The 14,075-nt window shown below is 28.6% G+C and overlaps 3 protein-coding genes across 6 annotated transcripts; 1 reads left to right on the forward strand and 2 right to left on the reverse strand.

Moving 5' to 3' along the window:
* nSMase (neutral sphingomyelinase) lies at nucleotides 1-4,203 on the reverse strand. Of its 3 annotated transcripts, none has more exons than XM_085662407.1 (7): nucleotides 3,889-4,203; nucleotides 3,612-3,785; nucleotides 3,244-3,427; nucleotides 2,782-3,108; nucleotides 2,600-2,705; nucleotides 2,311-2,487; nucleotides 1-136 (listed from the first exon to the last, which is right to left on the reverse strand). In XM_085662407.1, exons 1-7 carry the CDS (start codon nucleotides 3,933-3,935, stop codon nucleotides 45-47), a joined length of 1,107 nt encoding a protein of 368 aa, XP_085518533.1. In that variant the 5' UTR covers nucleotides 3,936-4,203; the 3' UTR covers nucleotides 1-44. The 3 variants fall into 3 exon arrangements, with proteins under 3 accessions (XP_085518533.1, XP_085518532.1, XP_035730343.1); XM_085662406.1 differs by lacking the exon at nucleotides 1-136 and adding an exon at nucleotides 1,495-1,897; XM_035874450.2 differs by lacking the exon at nucleotides 1-136 and having other exon boundaries at nucleotides 1,934-2,487.
* A 296-nt stretch (nucleotides 4,204-4,499) lies between these two features.
* Nucleotides 4,500-10,868, forward strand: Sra-1 (Cytoplasmic FMR1-interacting protein Sra-1). Of its 2 annotated transcripts, XM_035874410.2 has the most exons (19): nucleotides 4,500-4,649; nucleotides 4,729-5,426; nucleotides 5,509-5,688; nucleotides 5,774-5,955; nucleotides 6,034-6,558; nucleotides 6,662-6,866; nucleotides 6,935-7,149; nucleotides 7,269-7,399; nucleotides 7,484-7,654; nucleotides 7,715-7,797; nucleotides 8,046-8,114; nucleotides 8,201-8,274; nucleotides 8,352-8,757; nucleotides 8,957-9,156; nucleotides 9,232-9,761; nucleotides 9,844-9,938; nucleotides 10,012-10,250; nucleotides 10,405-10,552; nucleotides 10,656-10,868. In XM_035874410.2, the coding sequence occupies exons 2-19, from the start codon at nucleotides 5,217-5,219 to the stop codon at nucleotides 10,866-10,868; spliced, it is 3,876 nt and encodes a 1,291-aa protein (XP_035730303.1). In that variant the 5' UTR covers nucleotides 4,500-4,649; nucleotides 4,729-5,216. The 2 variants fall into 2 exon arrangements, with proteins under 2 accessions (XP_035730303.1, XP_035730304.1); XM_035874411.2 differs by having other exon boundaries at nucleotides 4,500-5,426.
* Nucleotides 10,752-14,044, reverse strand: LOC118445259 (WD repeat-containing protein 55 homolog). The gene is made up of 8 exons (XM_035874447.2): nucleotides 13,645-14,044; nucleotides 13,369-13,561; nucleotides 13,121-13,303; nucleotides 12,954-13,027; nucleotides 12,696-12,862; nucleotides 12,415-12,632; nucleotides 11,953-12,226; nucleotides 10,752-10,892 (listed from the first exon to the last, which is right to left on the reverse strand). Exons 1-7 carry the CDS (start codon nucleotides 13,739-13,741, stop codon nucleotides 11,968-11,970), a joined length of 1,191 nt encoding a protein of 396 aa, XP_035730340.2. The 5' UTR covers nucleotides 13,742-14,044; the 3' UTR covers nucleotides 10,752-10,892; nucleotides 11,953-11,967.
* Between the last annotated feature and the right edge of the window lie 31 nt (nucleotides 14,045-14,075).

Raw genomic sequence — 14,075 nt, forward strand, 5'->3', positions numbered from 1 at the left:
TTGGGTACAACGTATTGTATGGTTTAATATATGAATCATATTCCTTAGTGTGTGTGCATCTGTGTGCATGATTTGAGCGATATTTTGGCAATCGCAGAAAAGAAAAATGATGATCGAGGTGTCGCTAAGGTGTCATCTAAAATAAGTAATAGAAAGTGAAAGCATGTGCATTGGAAAGTCTAAGCGAAATTGTTATCCCGATAATATCATTTTATACAAAAAACTAAATTAATTACTTCTATCACACTGAACAGAAGGGAAACTTCCTTACAGTACATAGTCAATTATAATTATACATTTGTATGTAAACGTACACTTATTTATTAGAAAAACTTTTCTCTCTCCCTCTCTCTCTCTCTCTCTCTCTCTCTCTCTCTCTCTCTCTCTCTCTCTCTCTCTCTCTCTCTCTCTCTCTCTCTCTCTCTCTCTCTCTCTCTCTCTCTCTCCAAGTAATTATGCTGTATATAAAGTTACATATAGAAAATATAATGCATACACGAATCTATAATAGAATTAATAATATATCTAATATATATAAGTAAATTTTTACTGAAGATATTGCACCAATACATACATATATATATATATAGGCTATCCCAAAACTGATAATTAATCTTTAAGAGATTGAAAGGGAAAAATTTAGAGATAGAAGAAGTTTCTTTTGTCACTTTTTTCTTCGGTCATTATTTACCTAATTATGCACTACGGTAAAGATAATGCATTACGGTATCCGAATCGTCGTTGCCCATATCTACAGGCATTTACGCGATTAGATATTTATATGCCAACTGAAAATTGCCTAATAGCTATAAGGTATTGGAGGTAAAGTCCCGAAGTATTAATAATCTGAGAATAGAGGAAGATATGCTGGCTCGAGTGGTGGACAACGAGCTGTTAGAAATTCGCAAGAGCTATTAGCATCTCGAAGGCAACAATGAATCGTGTACTTTGATTTTACTTCGTATACTCCTTGTTCGATCAATTTAATCAAATAATGCTGTGTTGTAGCGCGCATAGGATTGGTCGACTTAATTGTTAAATAACTTACTATCATTGAAGAATAACCGAATAGAAAGGTGACAAAATTACTATCATTCCCAAATTTTATCTTTTTTGATTTTCTTAAAGATCAATCATGAGTTTTGGGACACCCTGTTCGCGGGCGCCCACACACACACACACACACACACACACACACACATTTTTAGAAATTTCTTGAAACAATAGTCTTTTTTTCTCAAGATTATTTGAATTGCTGTATTATATAATATACAACATAGTATATAGCAATAATCATAATGTGATATGAAGTAAACAAATATAAGTTGTAATTGTTATTCTATTATGCTTTTACGAATCATAATATTTATCATGTACATCAAATGAAATATCATAATGTATTATCAATAAGTACTATAAATGATTGTCAAAGAGACAAAATATATATAAATATAAATATAAAAACATGTTTATTTTTTTATAAGGGTCTTTATTACTAGATCGCCGACTACCTAATATAACTATTATTTATATATTTATTAAAACTTTCTTATATCCTATAATCATATGAATACTAAATTTGTAAATGTTAATGCATTTATACAATATGATGAAAGATACAAATTTTTTTAATTGAAATAAATATATATCAAAAATTTATTCTTAATTGATATATTGCCCACCAGATAATATATCCAGATTTATAAGATTATTATGACGTGAAATAGAGCAAAGACAGATGAATGTAGTCAAGTTAAAGTTGTTATATGTGATGATTTAATAATCATGTAGTAGATTTTCTTATACATATTTATATATAAGATATTTCTTATATATATATATACAAACAGGTATACATGAATGAAATCAATAAAATGCAACGATATGGCAAATATGTCTAAAAAAAATAAGATATATTATCGAATAGTCTAATGAAAGTGACAGTTATCATATTAATGTAAGATTTGCAATTTTAGAAATGTACACTTTCATTTATTGTCAAAGATGATTGAATGGTGTACTTGTATAAAATATATTTTATATTAATATTAATTTTTCTTTGATTATATCATTAGTACAGCCTTTGAATTAGTAAAAGTATTAAGATATAATTGCAAACGCATTTATATGTATGCAAATGCATTTAGTTAGACAATCTATTGGTTAATTGTATTAAATGAATCTTCATTGCTAAACAACCTGCTTTCAAAGCATTCCTTTCTACTCTATTCCATATAATACTCATAAACAAAGCATAACACAGTAATGCAGTCAAAAATAAGCGGCCTATATTAAGACCTATACATATACCTATGGATGTAGTAGTAGAATCTAGTCCCATTGACCAAATTATTGGTATAATAAGTAAAAAAACAGCTAGCAAATACCAGAAACACTGATAACGTACAGATATCATGGCAGATTCACATATTCTAATTGCTTCTTGTAAAGATTCTCTTATGTCAATATTATCAATTTTATATATGCCTAAGATCAAAACACACACACACACAAACATATGTATATATATATATATATATAAATATATATAATTAATAGATCATTACATGTTTGTTACATTTTAAAGTTTGCAACTTACCATTAGTTAATTTCAAACTTGCCATAATAGCCTCGTGATCTGAATAACTACAATTTTTATTAGGTACTCTTTCAGGAAAAGGTTGTTGATAATTTGTTACGTTAATCTAAACATAAAAAGAAAATTATAACAAGTTATAATTTGTCAAGTAAATTAATATATATTAGATAATAATAAGACACCTTAAAATTTGGCGAACATAAGTATAAAATATGGTCTATGCGTTTCCCTTCCGGATAGTTTCTTGCAACTCTTGTGCTTGTATAGCTATTTTTGGCACATTCATTGGTCCCAATATTACTGAAGTTATTTGAGCAAGCATCTACTAATCCAGCAACGCCGCATATAATTCTATAAGCTAAATCTTGTGGCTCGGCATTAAGATCACCACCTAATATCACAGCATCTGAGCCACCGCTTGTCATTCTAATAAATTGTGCTGTATCAAATGCTTGCAAAACTCTATGCGATGCGTACTCATCGTGTTCTTTATTATATTCTGCATGTAACTGTGATTCGCATCATTTCACATTCACACATAAAAAAATATTCTCTTAACTTAATCTTGTTTTCATTTACAACATTTCTATTTTATATAAATTATACATTTATTAATTCGGAAAAAATGAAAACACAAGACTTACGTGTGCAGCATAAATATTGACATTGATATCTTCAATTTTTATCTTACAAAGGCCAACACCTTTACCACCAAACCAATCACCATGATGTATTTTGTGAAAATAGCCGTTTAAAGGCCACCTATGAAACATTACATCTTCAATACAATATTTAGAGAAGATACAAACCCCAGATCCTAGAACACCGCTAAAAATAATAAATAAAGCATATTTACAGTGAAATTATAAAATAAGCATTGATAATTATAAAGAGTGATTTCAAAATATTCATTCTACCTAGTTTTAACGTGCTTTGTTAACATATATTATACATTGAAAATATGAACGATCAAATACGAAAATTTATTAATTCTAATATATTTGTCATATACCTATGGAAATAATGCGAATACGGAAGTTTTTCTTGTACTTTAGTTCTAATCATTTTAAAATCATCAATAGACCAAACTTCTTGTAACGATATTATATCATATTCTTCAGTAGAAAGCTTTTCGGCGATTGCTTCCATACGAATTTTTCTATTTTTTGAAATATACGGAATACCCCTAAAGAAAAATCAAATATGTCAGATTTTACAAACAAGTAAAAAGGACACAAATTGCTAACATTATTTTATTTGACATATTATAATAATAAACATAAACTTGCCAACAATTCAATGTTAGAAAATTGATAATAGCTTCGTGTGACATCATTGAAAAATGATATGAAAAAAATTATAATTATAACCTCCAATATGTTACAAATATAATTTCACTAGTGACAACTTTACTAGTATTGTTCAATATGGTCATGCCACATCAACACTTTTTATCATTTTTATATTGGCCATAAACTACTGTATTTTAACACCATCGCATACATTCACCTAAATAATCTCAATAATGTAGACAATTGATTATTTTATTCTGCTGAGATATTGCGAGGCCGAATGACCTCGCCGCAATCCGATTGGCTGTCCGTAGGCGCCATAATGGTAAAATTTTTCGATCCCTATTATTATAATTATTGTTATGGCTACTGTTTACATCGGCTAAATGGAGCAACGTGACTGGTCGAAATCTTACCGTTATTGTAAGGTAAGTGAATCTAGCCAATCTTATCGCTATTTTCATTCTTTAAACTTACGTGTGACCAATCAATTTCTTTGCATAATATAGGCCAAAATAAATAAGAACCAATTATATTTCAAGAAATGATCGAGATATTTTCATTGACATTTCTAAACGAATTTTTTTTATTTAAAATTACAAAATAAAATGAGTTAGTAAATTTCAATTATTACACAAATATATTTCTCACAGATGCATCAAATGCAGGCATATCTATAAATAAAATCTGATAGATACATAGAAAGTGTGGCTTGTGAAAGACATTTCAGTGTGTACTATAATGAAAAACGTGAAACGGTGTGTATGTTTTACATGCAATACAATTGTTAACATATTCAACGATGCAAAAAATATTTTATATTATTTGTGATTGCAGTGAAGTAAATTTACTTGAAGATGTAGAAAGTTAGTTAATTTTTATCGAAATTAAAACATTCCAGAAGATTCGAATTGATACTGATTAAATAGTGCGAACCAAAGTCATCTCCCTTTTTTCATCCCCACCATTTGGGCGGTGCTATGGGGGAAATCTTTGTATGCACAATTTGTGTATCTCAAATTTTTTTAACTATTTAAACGAGATTTCCTTACGAGTTTCGTTATTTTGTGGTGATATTATTATATAGTGTGTGTGTGCGTACGTGCGTGCGTGCATGCATGCATGCATGTGTACGCCCGCGTGTGTATAAATAAAAAATTTAAAAGCTATGCTCTGATATAAATGTGTTGTTTACAGCATAAAATAATCCAAAAATAATGAATAAATTTATTTTATTTCATACTTATAATATCATTGTTTGATTAAACATTTTACTTTACGAAGACTATGAGGATTTAATTATTGTTAATAATAAGAGAGAAATCATGGCTACCGATAAAGTAACTTTGGGTGATGCTCTTTCTAATGTCGACGTACTCGACGAGTTTACTTTGCCAGATGAACAGCCTTGCATCGAAGCTCAACCATGTTCTGTTGTTTACCAAGCAAATTTTGATACCAATTTTGAAGATAGAAATGGTTTTGTTACCGGTATTGCCAAATATATTGAAGAGGCTACTGTTCATGCTAGTTTGGTAAGAATGATATACTTTTTAACTTATTTTTCAGAGTAATACAAAACAAATTGTATTAAAAAAAATAATCAATATTTTGTAGAATGAACTGTTAGAAGAAGGATTAGAACATGCCGTTATGTTATACACATGGAGATGTTGTTCACGTGCTATTCCACAACCAAAATCAAACGAACAACCAAATAGAGTTGAAATTTATGAAAAAACAGTAGAAGTACTTGCACCTGAAGTTAATAAATTGTTAAATTTTATGTATTTCCAAGTATGCCATTTATCAAAATATTTAATTCTAATCTCTATTACTAAAAGACTGATCTATTTACTAAATGTACAATATTTTTATTTAGCGGAAAGCTATAGAAAGATTTTCAGGAGAGGTGAAGCGTTTATGTCATCATGAGAAAAGAAAAGATTTCGTATCTGAAGCATATTTGCTGACTTTGGGAAAGTTCATAAATATGTTTGCTGTCTTGGATGAATTGAAAAATATGAAGTCTAGCGTCAAAAATGATTACTCTACGTATAGGAGGTAAATAAATTTTCCACCTATTTATTCATGTGTATATATATATATATATATATATATATATATAAATTTTTTTTACAGAGCTGCGCAATTTCTAAAAGTTATGTCTGATTCTCAAACGCTTCAAGAATCTCAAAATTTGTCAATGTTCTTGGCAACACAAAACAAGATACGTGATACTGTAAAAGAAAATTTAGAAAAAATCCCAGGTTATGAAGAGTTACTAGCTGACGTTGTAAATATATGTGTTTATATGTTTGAAACTAAAATGTATCTTACTCCAAACGAGAAACATATGCTAGTCAAAGTTATGGGATTTGGTTTATTCCTGATGGATAGTGAATTGTGCAACATAAACAAATTAGATCAAAAGAAAAAACTGAAGTTAGATAGAATTGATAGAATATTTAAAAATTTGGAAGTAGTACCATTATTCGGTGATATGCAGATTGCGCCGTTTAATTATATTAAACGTTCAAAACATTTTGATGCTTCTAAGTGGCCACTTTCTTCTTCCTCAAATAATATAAGTCCACAAGCTGACCTTATGGTTCATCTGCCTCAAATTAGAGACGATCATGTAAAATATATAAGCGAATTAGCAAGGTATAATACATTTAATCATAACATTCTTTAAAGTATATTTCTCGTTTTAATAATCCTAGCGTATTAATTTTCTTTTCTTTTTCCCTCCATTGTATGGATGTAGATATAGTAACGAAGTAACTACGACCTACAAAGAATGTGGTAGTGACGTGGAAAATCGTGACACTGCAGAATTAGCTTTACGTGGATTACAATTACTTTCTCAATGGACAAGTGTTGTAACAGAACTTTATAGTTGGAAACTGCTTCATCCGACGGATCATCATATGAATAAAGAGTGTCCTCAAGAAGCAGAAGAATATGAAAGAGTAAGTTTTATCTTTCTTCTTTCTTTTTGATTTAATATTATCAAAATAAAAAATAAATCTTCTATTAGGCCACACGCTACAATTATACCGATGAAGAAAAATTTGCCCTTATTGAAGTCATTGCAATGATTAAAGGATTACAAGTATTAATGGCACGCATGGAGACAGTATTTATTGATGCAATACGTCGGAATATTTATGCAGAGTTACAAGATTTTGTACAACTTGCTTTACGTGAGCCCCTAAGAAAGGCTATAAAAAATAAAAAGGATCTTATTCGAAGGTTTGCAATTTGTTAATCCTGTTTTTAAAGAATAATAATCACTTACTAACTTAACAATATTTTATATTAGCATAGTGTTATTGTAAGCAAATGCAAATAAAAAATTTTTTTCCTTTTAGCATAATTGTTTCTGTGAGAGAAACTTGCGCTGATTGGCATTTTGGAGTTGAACCATTAGGAGATCCTGCTTTAAAGGGAAAAAAAGATCCAGATAATGGATTTGGTATTAAAGTTCCACGAAGGAATGTTGGTTAGTTGAAATCAATATAATAATCAATATTGTAATGATTATCATATCTTGAATTTCTTCAATTACTTGATTATTTTCATACAGGCCCTTCCTCAACGCAACTCTATATGGTTCGTACTATGTTGGAATCATTAATTGCTGATAAGAGTGGTGGAAAACGTACATTAAGAAAAGATATTGATGGACAATATCTTGTACAAATTGATCAGTTTCATAAAACCAGTTTTTATTGGAGTTATCTTTTGAATTTTAGTGGTACGTATATTTTGTAAAGTATAAAAAATAATTTAATAATATTTATATACTTCTTTCTAGAATCGTTACAAAATTGTTGCGACTTGTCACAATTATGGTATAGAGAATTTTATTTAGAAATGACTATGGGCCGAAAAATACAGGTGAATATATTGTTTATTTATAAATTAAGTTAATATTAAATGACTTTATCGTTTAGCTTACATTGTTTATTCTTCAATTATTTTAATGAACTTGAGAAAAATTATAATAGATTTTAACATATAATTTTTTATTTACAAATGGTAAATAAAATATATATGCATATAAAATTAAACGTTTTTCTTTTTTTTTTTTTTTTTTTTTTTTTGACGTACGTTCTCATAATATATAATTATTCTTTAATAATTAGAAATGTCAAGTACGTCATCAGCATAATGAGGAATGCAGCGATTTAATTACAATGGAGAAACGAATTCAAGTATTTTATCTGCTATCACAAATAATATTATCTTATCCTAATATCCTATGCTAAAGGTAACGTTATAATTATATTCTTTATTATAGTTTCCAATTGAAATGTCCATGCCTTGGATATTGACTGATCATATATTAAGAAGCAAGGAGCCATCAATGATGGAGTATGTAAAAATATTATAGACATATTAATTGGATATGCAAAATACTTGATTAATCATTTCATTTTTATATCTTTTAGATATGTTCTATATCCCTTGGATCTTTACAATGATAGTGCATTGTATGCATTAACAATATTTCGGAAACAATTTCTTTACGATGAAGTCGAGGCTGAAGTTAATTTATGTTTCGATCAGTTTGTTTATAAATTAAGCGAACAAATTTTCGCTCATTATAAACAGTTAGCTGCTAGTATTTTATTAGATAAACGATTTAGAGTAGAATGCGTAGCTTTAGGAGCATATTTACTTTCTTATCCCCGTGCTAATAGATATGAAACTTTATTAAAACAACGACACGTTCAATTATTGGGAAGAAGCATTGATTTAAATAAACTAATCACCCAACGTATCAATGCTGATATGCAAAAATCATTAGATTTAGCGATTAGTAAATTTGAATCTGGAGATATTACAGGAGTAGTGGTAAGTTGAAAAGATTACTGCGCCTTAATTATTATTTTTGTGACAAGCTAAAGTTCATGGATTTATATTTACATTTGATTTATATTTACTTTATAAAATAAGTACTTACGTGTATGCATATCTATGTATATGTGTATATATATATATATATATATATATATATATATATATATATACACACACACACACACACACGCAGGAACTAGAAGGATTACTACAAGTCAATCGGCTTACTCATAAACTACTAAGCAAATGGCTTGCACTTGATGAATACGATGCTATGTTCAGAGAAGCAAATCATAATGTTCTTGCTCCATATGGAAGAATAACACTTCATGTATTTTGGGAATTGAATTATGACTTTTTACCAAATTATTGTTACAATGCTGCAACGAATAGGTAAAATAAATCTTCTAAATTATTTCTTTACTAATTACGATTAATTTTTTGGATTCATTGAAAATTTGTTTGAAGGTTCGTCAAGTGCCGTGGTCTTCAATTTGTACAACCAGTACATAGAGATAAACCGCCACAAATGTCTCATCATTATCTCTGGGGTAGCAAGCAATTAAATTTAGCATATAGTACCCAATATGGGCAGTATTCTGGATTCGTTGGGCCATATCATTTCCGTACTATGTGTAAATTATTAGGGTATCAAGGTATAGCAGTAGTTATGGAGGAACTTTTAAAAATAGTTAAGTCGTTAATTCAAGGAAGCTTACATCAGTTCACTAAAACTTTAATGGAAGCTATGCCAAAAGTTTGTAAGCTTCCTCGTTACGATTATGGATCTCCTGGAGTATTGGGATATTATCATGCTCAGTTAAACGACATCGTACAATATCCTGATGCAAAAACAGAATTATTTCATAATTTTCGAGAATTCGGTAATATCATTTTATTTTGTCTTCTAATGGAGCAAGCACTTTCACAAGAAGAAGTTTGCGATTTATTACATGCAGCACCATTCCAAAATATATTACCTAGACCTTATTGTAAAGGTACAATTATTTACTCGAATAACATGATTTTATTATTCGAATACAAGCATATAATAATTTCTCTTAATGGGTGAAATTTCAGAGGGTGAAAAACCTGAAACCAAACAAAAGCGACTTGAAGCCAAATATGCAGCGTTACAGATTGTACCTAATGTAGATAAATTGGGTACTGCTAAGGTAATTAATAATACTGAATGAATTAATAATTATGAAATCGTACATAACTTTTGTTTGTCATTTATTTTTCTAGCAAGCAATGATTGCTAGAGAAGGAGACTTGTTAACGAGAGAACGACTTTGTTGTGGCTTATCAATATTTGAAATCGTACTTAGCAGATTGCGCAGTTTCTTAGATGATCCTATTTGGGTTGGGCCACCACCTGCGAATGGAGTAATGAATGTGGACGAATGTACAGAATTCCATAGACTTTGGAGTGCTCTACAATTTGTATATTGCATTCCTGTTGGAGATACAGAATTTACCGTTGAGTCAGTAATATAACAGAATTCTTACTCTTAGTTCTTCTATGATACAAAATCATCATATATATAATATATATTATATATATAATATATATAATATATATAATATATAATATATGTATTATATATATATATATATATATATATATATATCCCGTAGGGAATTATTTGGCGAAGGCTTACATTGGGCTGGATGCGCTATGATAGTACTTCTTGGCCAACAAAGAAGGTTCGAAGCTCTTGACTTTTGCTATCACATTCTCAGAGTGCAGCGTGTAGATGGCAAGGATGAAAATGTCAAAGGAATCGTATGCATTTTTATTCAACATTTTCTTATATTTAATCTTTTTGTGCTAGTTCAGTTTAATCATTTCTTTGTTTTCTTTTTCTATCCTTTTTTTCTTTTTACAGCGTTTAAAAAGAATGGTTGATCGTATAAGGAGATTCCAAGTATTAAATTCTCAAATTTTTGCTGTATTAAATAAGTATTTAAAAAGTGGAGATAGCGATGCGACCAGTGTGGAACACGTCCGTTGTTTTCCTCCGCCAATACATCCTTCGCTTGCACATGCTCAACAACATTATCATGCTCCTGAGTACTTACGCCAAATGAATCATCAATAAAGGTAAATCTGTGAAGAGAGTCATCTGCAAGAATAAATAGTAAATTTTTTTTCAAGACTGACAGATTTACTTCCAAGAGATCATAACGTTAAGTTTTTAAATTCAGAATTTTTAGATCATTGCAAAACTACTTCTAATATAATAAATAATTTCAAAATATATCCAATTGATTAATAAACATTAAAGCTTTTGGATACTTTTCTGAAATTTATTGTTTCCATGAAGGAGTCATTTAATGCTTCCAATGAAATAAATAAAACCGTATTGGATCTATAATATTATCTAAAAATGATCGTGATTAATATTATTGTGCTTAAGTACAAAAAGGATAATTTTCTTTCTTTCCCATGTTGATAATAATTAATGCCTTTAGAACAAGCATCGTCTTGCAGTTATAAAATACTATACGGTATCTAGGATAAAGAACACTTAATAAAAGTGATGTTTAGGTCAAATCATTTAAAAGCGATCCAATGATTCGTTGGATTGTGGGATTATGATAACATTTGTAAATTATGCCAGTAATGTATGTTGTGCGCATATTGTGCATTTATGTAAACAGAGTAAGACCTGTTATTTAATTAAATATAAATTCCGTATATTATAAATGTGTATATGCGTGTATGTGAGCCTGCCAAAGGCTAACTTTTATCAAAGTATACATTTTCTCATTTGGATCATGAACACAAAGTAAATGCGATTTTATTGTTTTCACTGTTCTCTTTTTTTTTTGTGCGTTCATTTTTAAATATACACGTTAATATTTAAAAAATATATATATATTTATATTTTATTAATCATATATTTTCATTTTTTTATATTCTACTAAAAATATATTAAAATTCAAATGAGAAGAAATGTCAGTATAACGTGTATAATTGCAGATAAAATAACAGTTTTATAATTGTTCAAACCTTTTTTAATTTATATATTAATAATTTAGAAATTAATATATTTAAATTCTTCATGATATTCAACGGATATTCAGATATTTGATATACATTTATTTTAAATATAATATAAAAATGTACGCTTATGTATGAAAGAAAATGATAATAATAATAATAATAAAAAGAATATTTACCAATAACATAAAAGATCAAAGATCCGCAAAAAAATCTGATGCGTTATTAACCTTACTACTTGGTAGATTATGTATCATTTGCCTTTGTTTACCACCCTTTTTACGCTCACAAGTATTTAATGTTTCCAAATACTCTACATTCCAAAATTTGATGTCGTCATTATGAGAAGAAGATGCTATTAATGTACCATCGCTATTAACATCAAGCACTTCGATAGAAAGATCATGTTGACCTACTACACCAAGATGGTGATGTGGAAATAAACTTGTTGCTCTACAAATCAATATTAAATATCTAAATAACAAGTTCTTTAAATTATAATATATATATATATATATATATATATATATATTATAATTTATATTTATATATATATATATATATATATATATATTATAATTTATATTTATATTTATATATATATATATATATATATATTATTAGAGAAGTTTAATATTTACCTAAGTATTCCGTCCTCACCGCCAGTTATTACAATATTTTCTGTAATAGGAATCAGACAGTTTAGAGCTTTTTTCGTTAAACTTGGAAATTCATCCGAATGTAGACCAAATTCTCCCCAATTAAATACATACATTTTTCCTTTGCTACTAGCAGCTAAAATCTTTGTCTCTGATTTAAATAGACCAAGGCATAAAAATTCTTCTTCGTATTCTTCCGACTATATTGATTTAAAATTGAGTAATGTTAAAAAAGAAAAGCTTATAATAAGAAGATAAATTACCTGGAGATGCAGTTTCCTTGCAGGCATATTAATTGTTGTAAGCGATCCATCTCCACTAGCACACACTAGATATTTATTGTCGCTATTCGTAATCATAGCGCTAACATAGTCCTCCATTTGTTTTATTGAAAATATAGGAGTATTACCTTTCTGTCTAAGATCCCACACTTTGAAAAATATATATTTTCATTTTAATAAAATTAGAAATGTATCAAATCGATGCGTGTATAATAATGTATAAATATTATGAAGTATTACATTTAACAACGCCATCATCATCGCCCGTTGCAAATCCGTGTTCTCCAAGAATATTCATGGTATATACAGGTTGTCTAAAAAATCCAAATGCATTATGTTTAGTGTAACTAATAGTTTTTGTATATGAAAGGGAAGGAATCTTACTTATCAATTTTAAACCTACATACTCATGAGCATTTTCATATAATCTTATTAATTTTTCAGTTTCCATGTCTGTAATCATTACAGATAAGTCTTTTGCTGTAGAAAAAAGTATTTGACCATCGTGACTGAATTCGATGTCTCTGCAAGCTTTAAGATGTAATTCCATAGTTGATACGAGTTTCGTCTCTTCATTAGTATACTTGAATCTATTGAGATATATTATCATCAAATATATACAATATTACATTATTATTTATAGTTTTTAACTTACAATATAACATCTCCTAGGATATTGGCCACAGCAATCATATCATTTTCAGGATGAAAACATATATCTACTATAAAATCGTCTAATGTAATCGTTGGAGGATGAATTCTTTGTAATTCCTTAGATCTAATTATAGCCTTTACCGTTCCATCTTCTTCTTCATTTTCATTTAACGTTAAGAATTCTCTACTGCTGCCTTTGAGATATAAAATAAATAAATGAATGTTAATTAGAGGTTTTGCAATAATAATAATAATAAGATATTATATGTACATGCACCTGCGGCAGAGGAATTATGATTTATATTTGTGTTGTAAGATACATCATCGTTACGTTCCATCTCTGTATCTGAATTTAAACTAAAATCTAAATGCATTGTAAAATTATACCATAACAATATTTGAACAAGTTTAAACACTTCATGAACATATAAAACTTTTTTTCTTAATAATTGAACACGTTATTTAAAAAATGTATAGGTTATGCAAAGAGACAAGACCATGAGAATAAATAACATGTGATTCGAATTTAACTTTATAATCACATATATTTATGCGATAAACAACTTATGCGATTCACGTTATAATTAACTTTATAATCTAATCCTTATTGATAGTTTTGATTTATTTAAATTAATCAAAAGCAATCAAAGTCAAAAATAGTACGCGTGATTTTTAAATGACACGAAGAGACATCTGTTAACGTATTAA

Source organism: Vespa mandarinia, chromosome 18 (assembly GCF_050613455.1).
Source record: "Vespa mandarinia isolate Hongniang chromosome 18, ASM5061345v1, whole genome shotgun sequence".
NCBI lineage: Eukaryota > Metazoa > Arthropoda > Insecta > Hymenoptera > Vespidae > Vespa > Vespa mandarinia.